Genomic DNA, 17,973 nt, shown 5'->3' with positions numbered 1-17,973 from the left:
TTCATGTGTACCTTATTTTTTAACTGATTGCCACATTTAAGGAGCATAAAAGTGGTAGTTTTAGATGTTAAGGTAGCCATTCTGAAATAACACTGCCATTAGAAGATAGCTGTTAACTTTTTGCGCTGTGTTAATAAACACATGCAAGCAAAGAAAAAAAGGAAAAAAATAGAAGCTTGTTACATGATTGATGGAAGGGTCGTAAATGTTTCTTTGAAGTTGACCTAAAAAGAAGTTTTAGTGTGACAGTAAGAGGTTTGGATGCCAAGAAAGCTTACCACATTTGATCATGATCATTTGGAGAAATTTATTCACAAGTTCTCTCTGAGTGGCTGTATAGATTTGGATGGATGTATGGAGCAGTTTATTGGTAGTTATACAGGGATGAAGTCATCTAGACACAGGTAATGCTTCTTCAAAGGAAAAAAAAACACCTTATTGCTATTTAAAAAAGCTTCTGGTGTCTGTTTGTCTGTTTGCCAGAGACTACTGTATAAATTAAGCCTTTTTCATGTAACATATGTTGGGCTCAGTGGTAGGAAAAGTGTTCGGTTAAAAATTGTTTTATTTTGCACGTTATGTATTTGGGCATGGAGAAGGGCAGATACCTTTGAAGACAGGACAAGCAAGCCCCCCTCTCCCCCCTGCTCTCCATTGCCTTGGGTAAACTATTTTATTGGCCACATTTACTGTAAGGATGACAAGAAATCAATTTAATCTGATTGTCATATTGATCATTTTTACAGATGAACATGAACAGTTAGGGAAATTGGGTTCCTTGTTTGCCTGGGATAATGGACATGAAAGGCATATCTGGACTCTCCTGATAGTCGTAGAATTTACTAGAATTATCCATAAACTGTACTAAAAAGTAGTATATCCAGTTGTACCGTTTTATAGTGCAGTGAGGAGAAAGGCCTGAAAGGAAGCGAAAAAAATCTGCATTGAATATCCACAGAAATCTGGAAGTAGGCAGAAGCCTCGTGGAAGATTTAGGGTAGAGTTGGTATTATTACCTTTTTGTTCTCTCTTCACTCTTCTCTCAATTGTTATAGACTACAGGTAGTGCATGTAGTGAGTTTATTGAATTATGGATGAAATGCAGGTCTTCTGATAGGAGGAATTTATCATTTTTAAAAATTTATATATTTATTTAGTTTTTTTTTTCTTTTTTGTTTCATAAAAAAGGGACAAACTAATAGCTACCTTTACTTTAGTGGATCTCCATGGATATATCCTGAATTCATGCATGCCCAAATTTTTGGGTCTTAAAATTACGACCGAATCTCTGCCCTGTAAGGTACTGGATACAGGATTGACCCACCAAAATGAATTTTCCTCATGAAAAGGGCAATTTTCTCCAACTCACAAATTAAGTTTGTGAACGCCCACTTTCAGGCATTACTGCAAACCCATGACGTAGTGGCGCACGAGGTCTATGGGGAAGACGCCATTCGCGTGACGCCGCCTCCGCTGATGCCGTACCTGAACGGAGACACAGATGCTGATGTGGCGCCTCAATTTGACGGAGAGATGGAGAATGTGACGAGGGTTCGTCTGGTACAGTTCCAAAAAGCTGCTGATGAGGCTATGGTGAGATTTCTTTCTAAATAAAATGATTTTTTTTAATAACTTTATTCACTCAAAGAAAGTAAGATAATATACATATATAATGAAATATTTAAATAGATAATCAAAAATTAAATGCATATAATACTGGTGAAAATTATGGTAATTAATGATGCTGTATAAATAAAATGATGTTGTACAAGTCTGATATGCTGTTTAGGATTATGGGAGTGATATGAAGATACAGAATGAAGTATAAAAATACATATTTAGAACTTTTATGAAACAGTAGACGGAGTAGATTTTAATTTCATCCAAATATATCACAGAAGTAAAGTTTATTTTACATAAAATGCAGTGAATTTTGATATAAAACCAATATTGAGCATTGTAAGTTATTAACATATGTAAGTAATCAAAGTGATAAGTTGTTTTAATTCAACATTTTAAAATATATATTTTGAAATTATATATATACGATTTGTTTTGCAGTATTTAGGTTTTTCCATCATTCTTTTCTTGTTCAGTATTGATGTGGTTGTGTTTGCATTTTATTCATTAATTCAAACAGTAGCACCTTTGAGTAGCCCTTTTCTATTTCTTATAGAAAGAAAAAACACCATTTTGCAATTTTACCGCTTGATTATAGATATTCCCTTTAGACACTTATGCAACCTACTGTGTTACATTACTTTAAGTGTATTAATAAACATAACTTTCTTGTGTAATCACCAGTATATATTTCCTTCACTGTCACCTCCAGGGGCGGATCCAGAGATATTTTCTGACAGTCTTCCAAATTATCTTTGTTGATCCATTCTCCATTTTCGACCGTCTTCCGACAGAAAATATTAGATGCCTGACATTGTTAACTTGAAAATCTAGCCGTCTTCCGGAAGACCCAGAAGACGACCTAAATTCGCCCCTGACCTCCAGGGTTTATCATCACAAAGTCCTTTAGATCAACATTTCCACTTAATCATTTATAAACTGAGAATATTCAGCAAATTTTATTCTCAAATTCTTGGATTCATATGTCCACATTAATAGTGCAGTGTGCTGAAACTCTGTATCAGGCCTTAGTTGAACTGGTGCTACATAAAAATGTTATTTTTAGTATTTATTACATCATATATTCTCTTTTAGTCTTTGAAATGGCCCTAGATTGGTTTAATTGGATTTTCATTTACTAATTTAGTTGACTATAGTTTTGCAGTTTGTCTTTAGCCAAAGTAAAAAAAAAAAAATCTATAGCTTGCACCTGCTTTGAACTTTTCGTGTTCTTTATTTTGTTGTGTTATTTTCACACAGGGCATCACTCTGAAAATAAATGAGCATGGACGATGTGTTGTAGCACGCATTTTGCATGGCGGCATGGTTGACCGGCAAGGTGGGTGGAGAACATGGGACAGGTAACCAGGGGAAACAGCCAATCAAATTTGCTCATCTGCATGGACTTCATCCCTCTTTATTTTCTGAGCACCTTTTTACCTTTACTTTATCTGTGGGACCTTACAGGATGTGGTTTGAGTGAAATTAGCGATAGCTTCAAGTTTTGTGTCTTGTGAATTTATCCCATTCATCAGTGTTCTTATATTAACACTACTTTTACATGCACCCTTGAAAGCTTGGTTTTGATTGGCTGTCTCTTTGTCATGGTTACGCTATCAACAACTATATAATAAGTTTTAGTTCTTTTGGTAAATTTTGACCGTTACATATTCCTGTCTAGGGCATCACATTAAAAAGATTAGATGATGGCAGATGTATGGTGAGCCGTATACTACATGGTGGTATGATACACAGGCAAGGTGAGGACAAGGTCAGATAAAATTGGGTCAAGGTCAGATGGAATTCAGTCGTTTATAGATTGAAGATGGCGGCAGATATTTGAGAAACATTATACAGAGACTACATATCAATTTATTTCTCTTCATGGCAGTGCTATGCATAGCAAAGTCCGAGGTTAAAAGATATTGGATCAGGATCATACAAGAAAAAAGGCCAAAACCTATTTTTAAAAATTGAGATTAATGTATTGATATGTTACTGAATATAGTTATTAGATTAGTATGTACTGAGTTATTTGAAGTCAAAATGTTTTGGTGATTTTGATTTTTCAGGGTAAGTCTTTTTTTAACACAATGAGGATTACTTTCTTTTTCTATTATTAATACAGATATATTGCAATCAAACAATAGGAATACAAATTTATGTTTTTTGTATTTTTGGTGGACCAGTAGATTACCTTATTTGACTTTATTATATTTTGGGTTCAGGAACTCTGCACGTCGGAGATGAAATAAGAGAAATTAATGGGATCAGTGTGGCCAACCAGCAAATAGAGCACTTACAGAGACTACTGGTGGGTACCTTAAAGTTTTATAATACTGGAAACAACAGGTGTCTTCATAACTGGATCAAGCTTCAGTTTGGTACTGGGTATGGTAATGACTCGTGGATTTTACCAAATGAAGCTGTATTTTTTCCATGTCATAAAATCCTTTGAATTTGAACAACCCTATTGACTGGTAGCAACAAAAATGAAAAACTGGTTTGTCTTGGGCTGATCAGCAGGTTTGGACCTATTTTCATACTTAACTTATTTTATGAAGCAGGACGTTTGGTCTTAACTTGATTCAGTTATAAACATGCCTGTGGTTGAAGGAAGCCATCACTCCATTGGACTTGGAATGAATAGGATGAAGAATACAAAACTTATTTTTACTTGTGAATACTTTTCAATGCGGAAAAAAAAAAGTTTCATGGATTAAAAATGATAAAAATAGAACTTTCAAATGTTTAAAGTTTTCATGGTATGTTTTAAGTGACAGGATTTCGGTGGAGCATTTTGGTTGATGAAATCTAAGACTGGTTCCCATAGATTTAGATCGATCTATCCGGATCGACCTAACTCCTTGGGTGTTCATGCTAAATTGCTGTCAGGTTCCGAGAGCCAAGCACGCACAAAAGTTAATTACCCCCTTACAGCTTTTAGTAGGCGGGACAGACATTTAAGCCGGTCAGGCTGACAACAATCTAGTGAGACTCCCCACGGGGATAGATTGATCTAAAAATCTATGGGAATGCTCTCTAAAATTTGTTTGGACTATAAATTGTTACTGAGATGCAGGTCTTGCATTTGATGCTTAATTCAGTATGTTGCATATATAGTGTGCATTTTATTCTGCAGGGTTGCCAGCATTGCAGTACTCATAACCCGTACATTTGTGGCTAGAAAAATATTTTTGTGATTACTTAATTATTAACATGAATGTAAGGAATAGAACAACAGAAAGTGGTGTCAATCAATCTAGAATACTGCACAGGGTATATGGGTTCAGTTGGCAACCAATATCTCTCTCTATTTCAACGTGAACTTCTTTTGGCATGTGCTAGCTTTTGTAAGCATGTATGAAGATTTCACCCAATGGCTAGGAGTTACCATGGTAACGATGGAAATGTAATATCGCATCGATCTCTTACTGGAGCTTCGCAGATTGAATCACAATTGCATCTTCTTCTCAGTTAAAACCATAGAAACATTTAAAGTTTTCCTTAAATTTTTCATTTTGATAGCTAGAAGCTACTGGTGTTCAAATAATACTGAAATAAACATGATTTTTACATTTTTTAATTGTCAACTCGTCATAGATTTGGCTTCAGATTTGATTTGATTTGTAGACATTTGGCTTAAACGAAAAAAGCTTTCTTTGTAACATTGTATTATCCATGTGCCGGAATTGGTTCAATGCATACATACTAAAGTTTATTTGAAAAGATTGGATTTTTGGATTTTTTCCATATTTGAACAGCCCTTATTTGGAATCTAGTTCAAAATTTTGTTTTGGCCCGTCAAAAATAGAAAACAGCATCTCTGATGTTAGAACTGCATGTTTTCAGAGGGTTCGGATTTTGCATGTTAAGATTGAGAATGCATATATATCACTAATAGATTGTTTTGCACAAATATGTCATTTTATTTCAGGTCCAGTAAAAATATTGATAAAATGATCTGGTTAATGTTTTTGTCTGTTTGTTTCAGGTTTGCATGGCTTGACTTGTTGAATGGACATGATATTATCTTGTTAATAATGTTACTAAACATTGCAAGAAATGCAGCAGATTTTGTACTTTAGCGAAACCAAAAACAGAACTTATGATACAATTGTTTGAAATAGTTTTGAAAAAATGAGAAATTCCAAATGATTCACCTTTTAAGTTATTGAAATTCTTGGATGAATTAAGAACAAACAGACAATAAAAGATACAAAAAAGTCAGAATGTCCATTGAGTCAGACTGAAAAACAAAACTTGATCCAAGTGAAATAGTTTGCTTCTTTAAATTCTGAATTGTTAACAGTTATTGATTGAAATTGTAGAGTATCAGGCTGAGAATGTTATGTACAAAGTATTGCCTATACATCTATGATCTGTTTGTTTTCCCCAGAGGAATTTGCATGGTGATGTAGTAATGACAGTAGTTGCTTCAAATGATCGCTGCTTTTATGAAAGTATAGCGGATAATTCGCCACTCATTGCAGAGGTAGGTTTCCATGGCAACCGCATACAGGCATGACTGTGGTAGTCTGTCAAGATGTGATTTTTTTAGGGGGGAGGGGTAGAGATGGGCCCCTTCCATCCCTTCCTAAGAGGTGCACGTCATAGCATGTCAATTATGGGGTGCTTTTGTGTGGCACAGGTGAGAATTAAAGGAGGGCTACAGGTTTTCTGAGCTACAGGATGTATATATACTTTTTTGGTCAAAAAGTATTTCAAATATTTATTATTTTATAATTATAATTGAATTGTTTGAAACATTTGATTTGTTTTCTGAACCATTTAGTACGACAAAATTCATGGGGCCCTCCAAAAGAGGACCTCCAAATGTATTAATTTTGTTTCCGATTAATCTTTGCACCTACCAGTTGCTTAATTTTCATTTCAAAAGTTCAGAAATCCTTGCTGGCCCTCCTTCACTCTCTCACACCTGGCACGTGTCGCTTGTTTCTCTTCCAGTGTCCTCTGTGGCGTAACAGCATGTGGTGGCTTTTGTTTGTTGTTTGTTTGTTTTTCTTATTAATTTCTTATATCACCTTGGTTTGCTGTCGTTTTATTACAGCGAGATTCACATGGCAGTGTCACGTTGAAGATTGTCCCTAGCTATCGGCACCAACCCACCCAGTGCGAGGTAATACCCTATAAATAGCTATGATGTAATGCTCTATAAATAGCTTTGATTTAATGCTCTATAAATAACTGATATAATGCTCTATAAGTAACTATAGTGTAATGCTCTGTGAATAACAATGATATAATGCTCTATATAAAAGTATGGTGTGATGCTCCGTTAATAATTGACATAATACCCCTTAGCTATGAATAATTATGATGCAGTGCTCTTGAAGTTACTGTGATATAACACTAATTCAAAACCCAAAAGATAACAGATTTTACCCCTTAATAAACTGATATAATTATCCTTATAAATTTTTTATTCTATAAAGCAATAGAGATAGCTATTACACATTGCCCTGAAGGTTATAAATATGAAATCCATGTTCTATACAAATATGATAATCATTGGCCATGTTGAGAAGGAAAGCAAAATATGAGTTATAAATACCCCAGAAATTATGCTAATATTACCATGGGCATTTCTCCTTAATCGTGAGATGAGGAAGATTTTTCATCATTAAGGCAATTAAGCTATGCAACTGGTAAAGGTCTTTAATAATAGTATCCTATTTAAGTAAATACCTTAATTGTCCAATTCTGGTCTGTGATAGTTTAACAATTTTTTGTCGTGTGACTTTTCAGATTTCTTAAATAGGAGTTTTGGCTGACCCTGTCAAGTCTTTATTAACTGCTAAAACTGCTTTATTTACTTATTTATGGGTTTTTATTTATTTATCTACTTATTTATTTATTGTAATTTGTATTTGCAGTTGATACTGTCATGTGTCTATATGTTTAAAAGGCAGAAAAGTTCCTTTCATCTGATATAATGCTGCATAAATAAGCCTAAATTCTGGGATTGTAATTTAAAAAATAGATTTATGTGTGTGTTATGGTACCACTGACAAAACTTTTCTCTCGCTCTTCCATCTAAATGTGCGATTAATTTGGTTCCAACTTTTGATGTTTGTCGTCTCTCAGTACAGAAGGTCAACTTTGGAATGACCTCAACTACATGTATTGCTATTTTCTTCTTAACAATAAATGGCCTTCTTAGTTGAATAATGTTAATCCACTCTTTGAGACTCTATTTGTTTCTTTTGATGGTAGCAGTGTTTTGCTTCGTGTATAACATTTAACTGGGGACTGGATAGGGGCTGGATCTCCTTCTACTTGGTGTTTTTATCTTATTTAGTTAATAATTCTTGCCCTTTTTATTCACGTTTTTTTCTGTTCTAAATTAACACTTTTTTCCAAGTACTGTAGCATTTATATGTGTTCATACCCCCTATAAAGAGAAGTGGGTTCTTCCTTGTCAATATAAATGAGTTGCAAATGGTTGGGTCCATTTTGTTATTTGAGGTTTGTGAGTTGCATATGTTTCATCATAATTGACGTTATACCAGACATTTTATTTCTGATATTCAAGTTAAAAAGAACATCATTTTTGAGAGTCTCAATCCTAATTGACACATATGAAAAAGACAATGTGCAATATTTATACAAAATGTCCACAATTTATAACATTTATGTGATTGAACTTAACATAGCTTTGAAAAAAATGTACTTTTATTTGTATTTTTTTCCTTTGGTGAATAGATAAACTAAAGAAAAATGTTGGAATAAATGACATAAATATGGCAGATATCCTACCCTAAAACAACAGATCTTCACAGAATGAAATCACCCTTCTCCATTCCATCATCATTATAACCTACCACTGGCCTCCATTTGCCTTTCAGATTTACGTCCGGTGCCTTTTTGATTACAACCCAGTAGATGATGAACTCATCCCCTGCCAGCAAGCTGGCATATCCTTTGGACGAGGCGACATCTTACAAGTGATCAGCAAAGACGACCACAACTGGTGGCAGGCACGCAAATGGAACGCAGCACCCAGTGACCCTGCCGGGCTGATCCCGTCGCCAGAGTTGCAGGAATGGAGGACGGCATGCCTGGCCATTGAAAAGGCAAAACAGGAACAAGGTGAGGGGAAAATCAGGGGGCGGATCCAGAGATTTTTTTTTTGGACAGATTTCCAAATTATCTTTTCCATTCTCCATTTTTGACCATCTTCTGACAGAAAAAAAATTAGATGTTAGTTAGATTTTGTTATTTTTGAATTTTAATAATATTACTTAAATCATCACTTTTTATGCAAAACAACATTGTCTCTCTACTTCAGCCAACTGCTCGTGGTTTAGCCGTAAGAAGAAGCATTACAAAGACAAATACCTGGCCAAACACAATGCAATCTTTGACCAACTGGACCTGGTCACTTACGAGGAGGTGGTCAGGCTCCCGGCCTTTATGAGGAAAACTCTGGTTTTATTAGGTAAAGTTTTCTAGGCCCCATTCAGAATAGGGAGACTAACTAGTCCTAGGGTCAAATATGGATGATCCCCTTGAATTCTTCCCCATGGGATATCTATTCTGTGTCTGTTAGTAGGTCCCCATATTTGACCCTAGGACTAGTATCATTTAAACCACGGCTAGCACAGAGAACAAAAGACTAGGCAGTGCTGTATGCGACATACAAGCACATCATGTACGAGTGCATTCCATGGTCTGTTGCACTTCCATTCCTCACTAGTGTAGTAGCCAATCAGAGGCCGTGGTTTAAGCTAGATACAACACTCGTCGCCGAGCTGTACGTGAAAATTACTCGTGTATTGTCTCGCCTGCGGCTCGCTAATACACTCGTAATATTTCACGTACAGCTCGGCGACTCGTATTGTATCTACATGTATCACATAATTCCTTCATTTTGACACCAACCCAGTGGCATCTTATAAGGCCACACTTTTTTAATTTTATGGATGACATCCTGCGCGCGCACGGATTTTCGCCCGTTCTCCAAAAAAAAAAAAAAAAAAAGCCCCCCCCCCCCCAGCCCCCAACGAAGTCGGTTGTCGCAAACGTTGTTATTGAATTTGCAAGGAAATGAGCTTTCTGCGCATGCGTATTTTCACCACGTGGAAATGCGGCCACTTTGCTGTCAAATTCATCTCTAGGATTACTTTCAAATTACACAACAATAAAAGTCATCAAGAGAACGGGCGCCATCGTTTTGGATTGGTATGCCATTGATATTGGGCATGGAGATATCACCTTTTTACAATTGTGCGAAAGGCTGGAGGCGGCCGAAACATTTCTGTGACATTCTGTATAAAGCAGCACATTAATACCAGGTTTTCTGTAGCGAAAAAAGGGTCGACAAGGGCGTCGAGGTATTTGGTGGGCTGAAGGACGGACAGGCCACCTGACAGTTAAGCTGCTTCGTGTGAGTTGAAGTTGACAAAATGGCATCGTCTGAAATGACCTTTAATAGATTTGGTAGTATTAAGCATATCTTTGCATCATTTTTTAAACATTTCTGTGAAGTGTTCAAAATGTTTTAATATTCTGAGAATACAAATAAAGACGCACTGTTTGATTGATATTTGTTTTATTGATTGCTTTACCAAATGAATGCATGAAATAACCTTAAATAGATTTGGTAATATGAAGTATATCAATTCATGACTTTTTTTTTACATTTCTACGAAGTATTCACAATGCTTTAATATTTTGAGAGCATGGATAAAGACATATTGTTAGTTTGATACGTGTTTCTGTGGTTAAATTTGTGTTTCCAGCTGTGTACTGACAGCATTCCTTTACTTTAGCAGTTTTTTTTTTTTTTTTGGACTGTTTTTTTTTTTTTCGCCCTCTCGCACCGATTTTGGGGTACCCAGAGGATGTCATCCATAAAAATAAAAAAGGGTGGCCTAATATAAACAAACAACTAGTGATATCAGCCAAAAGAAAACTATGAATTAAAAAAATAAACAATTCATTCTTTTCAACTATTTGTTACTTTGTAAAACTGAAAAAGAAATTATGTATATATTTATGTCCCCAGGTGCTCATGGAGTTGGTAGGAGGCATATCAAGAATACACTTATAACCAGCCACCCAGACAGATTTGCCTACCCCATCCCACGTATGTATTTATATACTGTAGATTCTGAAATAAATATGTATCTTTATGCCTACAGTAACTACTACCAGTATGTATTCTCTGCAGTGTAGAGTGATCTTGATATATGGTAATTACTTGGAAGAAGTAATGTCTAAAATGCTGGTGTAAAATGTTTGAGAAGTCGTTGGTTTCATGTCAAAAATTACTCCGTTGTCATTGTCTGATATTGGAAATCCTGAAAATTTAGTAAAATACGATGATTTATGCTTGTAATATTTCTAAAAAAAAAGTTGTTTGAAATTTTTTTCAGTAATCACCATATACTGTTTTTTATGATATTAGTTTTCAGTCTCTTTTATTTCATATTTAGGCCTTTACTTTGGTTTCAGTATCACTAACAAGGGGCTTGATATTTTGTTTATTTTTTAATTCTGATAATTTTGCCTCTGATTTGATAGCTGTGAAGACTGTCAAAGCTGTTAATGCAACATATTTGTATTTTCTTATATTTTACAATTTTTTTTTATTGTCCACTTAAGCTCTATTGCAAACTATGTAAAGTTAATGTTCTGAATAACATTTCCGTTTAACATCCATAGTCTGCTTCATTTATTTTTTCTCATATTATACTTTTCGTAAGATGAGATGAGGGGGATGGTCAGCCAAGTATAATGCAAAAAATGTATCTTAAGACAACCACTAGACTTATTATAAGGAAAATGGTGCCTTTTTTTTCTGTTAGCATAAAAACAATTGCTGCCTATTAGACTCATTTCTATTCAAGTTCTACAATTATATGATTAAGTTGTAGGCTTAGATCAAGTGGATTAAGTTTTGCATGCCTGGGAGGCATTTTCTAAACAAAAATTTTAAAAATGTAAGATTATTCCTATATACCACCAACAAATCTTACGCGAAGGCTTAAGTTGGCTAAATGTAGCTTATTTTTTAATCAGGCTTAGAACAATAAGCATTGAAAAATACAATAAAAATATCTTGGGCAATTCAAATTAAGGCTGAATTTGTATATTTAATGTCACCATTCAACATTGCATGTATTAAAAGGATTCAACAATGACAATTGCCTGTTAGTTTAAATGTTTGACGTTAAGAGTTACAATGATATATTAAATGTTTTCAATATAAATTCAAAGTCTACTAAATACCACATCTAGTAGTGATATAGAGCTGTTGATAGTAGTAGGAGTTGTTCTTTTTGTATTACAGACACTACTAAGGCATGCAAGAGAAGTGAAGAAAATGGCAAGAAATGTTTCTTTGTCACATTTGCATGCACAACTATTCTCATTAAAATTTGTAAAAATAATAATAAGGATTCCGGTGGAATAATGTGCATTACCTATAACACCAAATTTGGTTTGCAATGTTTTTCATCATTTTTTTAGTGTTTTACAATGATTGTATCCAATGTATCCTCTGTAATGTTACACAATTAAGCTGTGTAGTTACATATTAACAGAAAAAAAGGTCTTTGAATTTGGTAATTAAATATTATGAACTTGTTAGGGACCCCAATATGTTTGTTTTTTTTCCTTATTGAAAAGCATTCATTATTTATACAGTGCTCTTCATAGCTTAGTGTTTAACGTATAGGTGAAATATGAATTTCTTGATGTCAAGTATAAATCTTAATTTTTAAATATTATCCTTTTTTTTTTCAGATACGACCAGATCCTCCAAAAAAGATGAAGAAAATGGCAAAAACTATTTCTTTGTGACGCACGAGCAGATGATGCGGGACATTGCCAACAATGAGTACTTGGAATACGGGACCCACGAAGATGCCATGTATGGGACGAAACTGGAAACAATTCGTCAGATACATGACCAGGGACTTATGGCGATATTAGACGTCGAACCTCAGGTGATTGAAATAATGATGATAACAGTTATGGAAGATATTCGTTACTGTTTTTGCGTTGCTCAGATTAATTTGTGGACAACTGCTGAGAAATTTAAGTGATGGCAGGACTTTGTGAGATAGTGAGATAAATATTTCATCAGCTATGAATGAGAGAAAAAATACCACTTTACTTGATGTTTGGTTTGAAGCTCTCAGTAAAAGTGATATTTCTGAAATTATTTACATCATTTCATGCATTTTATTTATAAATGTAATGTTTGCATCCTTTGAATCAGGTGATAATATACAGATTGCACTATTGGTAAAGGTAAATCAACAGAAGAAAATGATTTACATATATTCACTTGAATATTTAATTTTTTTCCAAATAGAATTTATTTTATTTTATTTCAAATACTGTAATTTGATTCCTAGCCTGTGTAATGCCTCTAAACAGTTTCATGGAATCTTTATACATCTTTTTCAACTCAGTATAGTATGTGTCTGCATTATTGGTCCCATATTTATATTTAGCCTTATTTTTGTGTTATCATATTATCGTAAGCAGTGAGTTCAAAGAGAGGCCATCCATCGGAGCCAGTCTTTTATCTGAACCTCCTATTCTTTTCACGATCATGAGCACCCGTGAGAATCTTTATATTGAAGAAAAATTACTTTATTTTTTAGAAAAGCATGCATAAGTTCTTTCTCATATTAATAAAAGTTGACTTATCTTTTTCCAGGCATTGAAAGTTCTGCGCATTGCAGAGTTTTTTCCCTTTGTAGTATTTATAGCTGCTCCGGACATGATTTCATTTCATGAGGTAAACAGATATGATCACTGTGTCATCGCTGTGGCAACTGTAACTATGGCAACTGTAACCCTAGCAACAAAAACAGCAAATCCCCCCCCTTTCCCTTTATTTTCTTCCTTTGTAGATGCTGTTTTGTGACCCCCTAATTGTTGTGATGCACAAGGTGTGGTGCACTTGTGGGGTATTTGCTTGAGGAATGGGGTGGAGTGGAGTGAGGGTGGGGCTAAGGGGGGGGGGGGGGAGGGGCAAGTCAGAGAAGGGGCCGTAGCGATAGTCCGAAGGTTCAATAGTCCGAAGGTTCATTGGTCCGAATGTTCACTATAGAACCTTCGGACCAATGAACCCTTGATTAAAAAATCGATGAAAATGTTACCACTTTTCGGACCAATGAACCTTCGGACCAATGAACCTTCGGACTATCGAGACGCCCCCTCAGAGAACACTGGGGGATGGGGACTCTTTGATTGTGGTAAGAGAGCCTACGGAAATACAAGTGGATTGTCGAACCAATAGATTTCGGATTTTGATATTCAGATTGTTTTAGTTGGAATGGTGACTCAATCCTGTCCACTCCTCAAGCAGGTACTAATAGCTAGTATTTGATGTTGTAATACTGTAATGGTGTTCTCTGGGTTGTTGTATGGTACCCCATTGTCACCAATTGACAATAATTTTTTTTTTTTTTTTTTTTTTTTTTTTTTTTTTTTTTTTTTTTTTGAGGGGGGTGTAGATGAAATTTTAGATAAATAAGGGCATTATTTTTTGTTTTAGTATCTTCTGAGAACAATAAGATTACTAAGGAGTTTTTATATTATTTTTAAAAGAGGGTACCATGCTACACCCATACCAAATGTTGTCGTATCATCTCTAAACAAGTAACATCATCTCTCTTAGACCTGGGGTCATCTAGTTGGAAAGAGGGGGGTGGGGGCGATAATGAAATATGGACCTGTCCCATCTAGGAGAGCAGTTCCCTTGGCAAAATATCAGACCTCAAATTGCAATTCCTTCTTGCAAATTTGCAGCAAATTAGCTGCAATATGGCTGCAAAATTAGTAGCAATTGATATTGCTGCAATGTTACAGCAAACTTTTCATTTTGCTAAGGGTTTGTTTGAGGCCCACCCATCCCCAGTGCTTCAGTGGAATCTTTTCCAAAATCTAAGTTAAATAAAATAGGATGAAGAAGAATGTTTGGGATTTTTTTTTTTTTTTTTTTTTTTTTCTCACAGTGGGTCTTAGGTTTGGGGATACAAAGTACTTGTTTATTGATGTTTGATGTCATTTTCTTTTCATTTTACAGCTTGCAAGGACATTGGTGTTTAGCATAATTTTTGTCGTGTGGTAACTGATAATTCACAATGCATGTGTGTTCTCTCCCCCCGTTATAGGCACTTAAGGTTCTTCGGTCCTCCGAGTTTTCCCCTTTTGTAGTATTCATAGCGGCACCAAGCATGGCAAATCTGGCAGACCCCAAGTTTAGCCAGATTAATGTAAGTGTAAAGCCAGGGGAGGGTTTTTTTTTTTTTCTGATGAAATTCATGGCAAAGGATGGGGATCTGAATACTTCCTTAGAAACTACTGACATAATTTTAATTGAGCACCAACTGGGATAATTACATTCTATTAAATGAATGGGTTTAGATTCAAGCTGTTTCTGATAATTTTCCGTTATCAATGGAAGTGGTGTAACCGCTGAAATTGTGCCCCTATTTTTAACTGTGAAGATCCCATTCCTGGGGATTCTAAAGTCTCATTCACAATAGATGGCCTAACTGATCCTCAAACTTAATATGGCTGACCCCATTAAAAGCAATGCCGCCTAATTCCCTTATGGTCTCTCCACCTCCACATGCACCATCCCTGCAGGAGCCTGTACTTAAACCTTGGAGCCGAGATTTAATCCCATTACTTGCAAGGCCCCTGTAGGCCTGGTCCTTGTGGTAGGCCGGGAGGCCTTTAGGGGATAAGGTGGCATCGCTTTTAAGTGGGGCTGGCCATATTTGATCTGTGGACGAGTTAGTCTGTGGATTATATCTGTTCTGAATGCGGCCTAGTTGGCTGTCTGGGTATGTCACAGTAGTCTAACAGGTGATCAGTGTGTCCTTTTGTCACTAGAGTGTTTACACGTTTGTTTGCACATAGTTTTTCCCCCGTGGCCAGGTGTATAGAGTTTTTAAATGTACTAAATAAATTGGACCTTTCTTCTGAAATCAAAGAAATACGTAAAATTAATTATTACTTTGTGATAAAACTTAATAGCATAATGTATTATGTTGTGCCATTTATTTATTCATTTATTTATGTAGTCTTTATTCTTTTTTCATTTTATTTGGGTTTCTTGAATCTAATTTCTGTTCTTTTATATTCATGTTACTTCTCTAGGATGGAAGTCTAGAGCGTCTTGCAAAAGAGAGTGATCTCTTGGAGAAAGCTTATGGACACTACTTTGACTTGAAAATTGCCAATAATGACATTGAGGAGACCATACGTACATTAGAACAGGCCATCGACGAAGTATGCACCACTCCACAGTGGGTGCCTGTCAGCTGGGTGTATTGAAAACAAGGAACGTGATCAGTTTGATGGAGTGGATGCTGAGGTTGATAGGAAAAAAAGGCTTGGGCTTTCAAAAGAAAATACATTTTGATGTAAAACTTTGAATTGGGATGGAATTTGGAGAAACGCTGAGTGGCGGTACTGGAATAAAAACAAGGCTGCTGCGGGGTATTTGTTGGCTGCGAGTAGCAAAGCCAAGAACTCTGGGTACTGCTTGATGAAGTGGCAACTGATTCAAGAAGGAAAAAGAGCTCAAGTTAGGGAAAAAAAAAAACAAAAGAACTCGAGAGTTAGTGGTTAGACCTAAGGTTTGAAAGTGCATTGGACTGCTGATTCACCCTTACACAGTATAACAATTTTTTTAATAGATGGAAATATTCTGGAAATTTTGAAAGCAGAAAAAAAGATGCACTTTTATTATGAATATTAAGTTTGGTTTAATAATTAAGCAAAATCGAAATGTAGATTTTTAAGTGAAAGGGAACCTTGTTAGTGAAATGTGATATTAAGCTAGAGCTCATTTTGTTAGATGATGAGGAATGATTACAAGGAAGAACCTTTTCTTTTCATTTTAATACTGCCTCTTTTGACATAGGGAATAAAGATGACCACTTTATATCGAAGGCTCCCATTATTATTTCTGTAGGGAGGTTTATGCTTGGGCAGCACTGCATTCTGGGAAGATGTATTTGGAACTGTTAACAGTCCATAGTATTAAAAAATCCAAATGTTTGATTTTACTGTAGTATGATTGATAACTGTTGATTGATTTAATTTTCAAGACATTTAGTCTTTACATAAGATGGGTTTGAAATCAGGAATAGTCAGTTGCAGCTTCTTGCATGAGAGTGGTTATTTTATACGAAGAATGTGAACAGGATTAGTAAGTACTGGTATGAACTGCTAGTGTCAAAGCAATATTTTTACTTTCTTTTCAGTAGGTAGAAATCAGTTATAGCATTTGCTTATCATATAATACTAGTGATGGTATACAGATTTCATCCAAGTAGGTTAGGAAAAATGACTAGAGGGGTTTAGATTTTTCTTAGGTGATTTTTTTTTTATTATTTTAATTAAGAGTATATTAGAGATAGTAAACAACGTTAACAGACAGGTAAATTTGATATTAGATGTATCTGTTTCACTTGTTATAAAACTGTAGGGATTATATTACAAAGTATTTGAAATAAGGATTATTATCATGTATAAAATTTGAAAATTTATCCAATTGTTATAACGCATTTTAAGCCAACCAGTAAGTTCCCATGTGGTTCAGTTTTTGGGGACCTATCACCCAAACCCAATATAGAGGTGCATTTCACAAGTTCAAGTCTCAAAAAATGAAATTGAATGAATTCGATGTATTATCCAATTTTTTAAAACTTACATGTGTATAGAACAAAAACCCACAAATGTCCCAATTTTACGCCCACGGGTTTCTGTTTTGTAAGCAAATAAATTGATAGCCGTTTGAAGTGAAAAAAAGCGTAAGAAAGAACATACGTTACCACTGTATCGCCTGATACAAACACGATCATTAGTTGAGCACTGTGGAAATTTGTGCAAGCTAAACACTATCAGAACCCTATGAGTCATTAATAATGGAAAAGTGGTAGGAAAATACATTTAAATTGACCAGATCTAGGAAAATTACTTTCAAACTAAAGATCATTTTTCTTTACAATGTCCACGTTGATGACTCTTTCAATAGCAGTAATTGTCAATTGTATAGAGAATTGAAAATTTTGTTACCTAAAAGTTATCTACCATTGGTCATATTCGTCGTGAATTTAAAACTCATGGACAGTTTCAAATTTTGGGTGTATTAGTTACAATACCAACTACGCCTCGCATCCTACGCATACCGTTATGTAACGTATGTTCCACAGCCATAGAAAAGATACGGGACACGAGTTTAATAAATATTGATAAGATATTTTTCGCTTTTTTTCGTAGAATTTATTGAGGTTTTAAAAGTAACTCAGACATCAAAAGTGATAGATAACCTATTACACAAACACGATC

The 17,973-nt window shown here is 35.1% G+C and overlaps 1 protein-coding gene and 1 long non-coding RNA gene across 21 annotated transcripts in view; one reads left to right on the top strand and one right to left on the bottom strand.

Annotated features, from left to right (window-relative positions):
- The window catches only part of LOC147759717 (uncharacterized), a 39,633-nt gene extending 32,936 nt beyond the window's left edge, over nucleotides 1-6,697 (bottom strand). The window contains exon 1 of the long non-coding RNA XR_015331314.1: nucleotides 6,495-6,697. This is a non-coding gene — a long non-coding RNA (uncharacterized LOC147759717). The remainder of the gene's footprint in view (nucleotides 1-6,494) is intronic.
- LOC106163513 (peripheral plasma membrane protein CASK) overlaps nucleotides 1-17,884 on the top strand; it is a 134,350-nt gene extending 116,466 nt beyond the window's left edge. For 6 of the 20 annotated variants that reach the window (XM_086996812.1, XM_086996809.1, XM_086996807.1 and 3 more), the window contains 12 exons: nucleotides 1,399-1,593; nucleotides 2,881-2,959; nucleotides 3,849-3,934; nucleotides 6,020-6,115; nucleotides 6,692-6,760; nucleotides 8,490-8,733; nucleotides 8,933-9,082; nucleotides 10,652-10,732; nucleotides 11,939-11,974; nucleotides 12,394-12,596; nucleotides 14,781-14,882; nucleotides 15,775-17,884. In XM_086996812.1, the coding sequence (XP_086852938.1) occupies nucleotides 1,399-1,593; nucleotides 2,881-2,959; nucleotides 3,849-3,934; nucleotides 6,020-6,115; nucleotides 6,692-6,760; nucleotides 8,490-8,733; nucleotides 8,933-9,082; nucleotides 10,652-10,732; nucleotides 11,939-11,974; nucleotides 12,394-12,596; nucleotides 14,781-14,882; nucleotides 15,775-15,951 (1,518 nt within the window). In that variant the 3' untranslated portion in view covers nucleotides 15,952-17,884. Of the gene's footprint in view, nucleotides 1-1,398; nucleotides 1,594-2,880; nucleotides 2,960-3,301; nucleotides 3,381-3,848; nucleotides 3,935-6,019; nucleotides 6,116-6,691; nucleotides 6,761-8,489; nucleotides 8,734-8,932; nucleotides 9,083-10,651; nucleotides 10,733-11,938; nucleotides 11,975-12,393; nucleotides 12,597-13,318; nucleotides 13,400-14,780; nucleotides 14,883-15,774 lie in introns of all 20 variants that reach the window. The other 14 variants (XM_086996820.1, XM_086996824.1, XM_086996816.1 and 11 more) reach the window with 10 other exon arrangements.
- Nucleotides 17,885-17,973: the final 89 nt, after the last annotated feature.

The sequence above is a fragment of the Lingula anatina genome, chromosome 10 (assembly GCF_051362555.1).
Source record: "Lingula anatina isolate TDL-2025a chromosome 10, LinAna3.0, whole genome shotgun sequence".
NCBI classification, from domain to species: Eukaryota; Metazoa; Brachiopoda; class Lingulata; order Lingulida; family Lingulidae; genus Lingula; species Lingula anatina.
The sequence above is the reverse complement of the archived record's forward strand: the minus strand, read 5'-3'. Positions and strand labels throughout refer to the sequence as shown.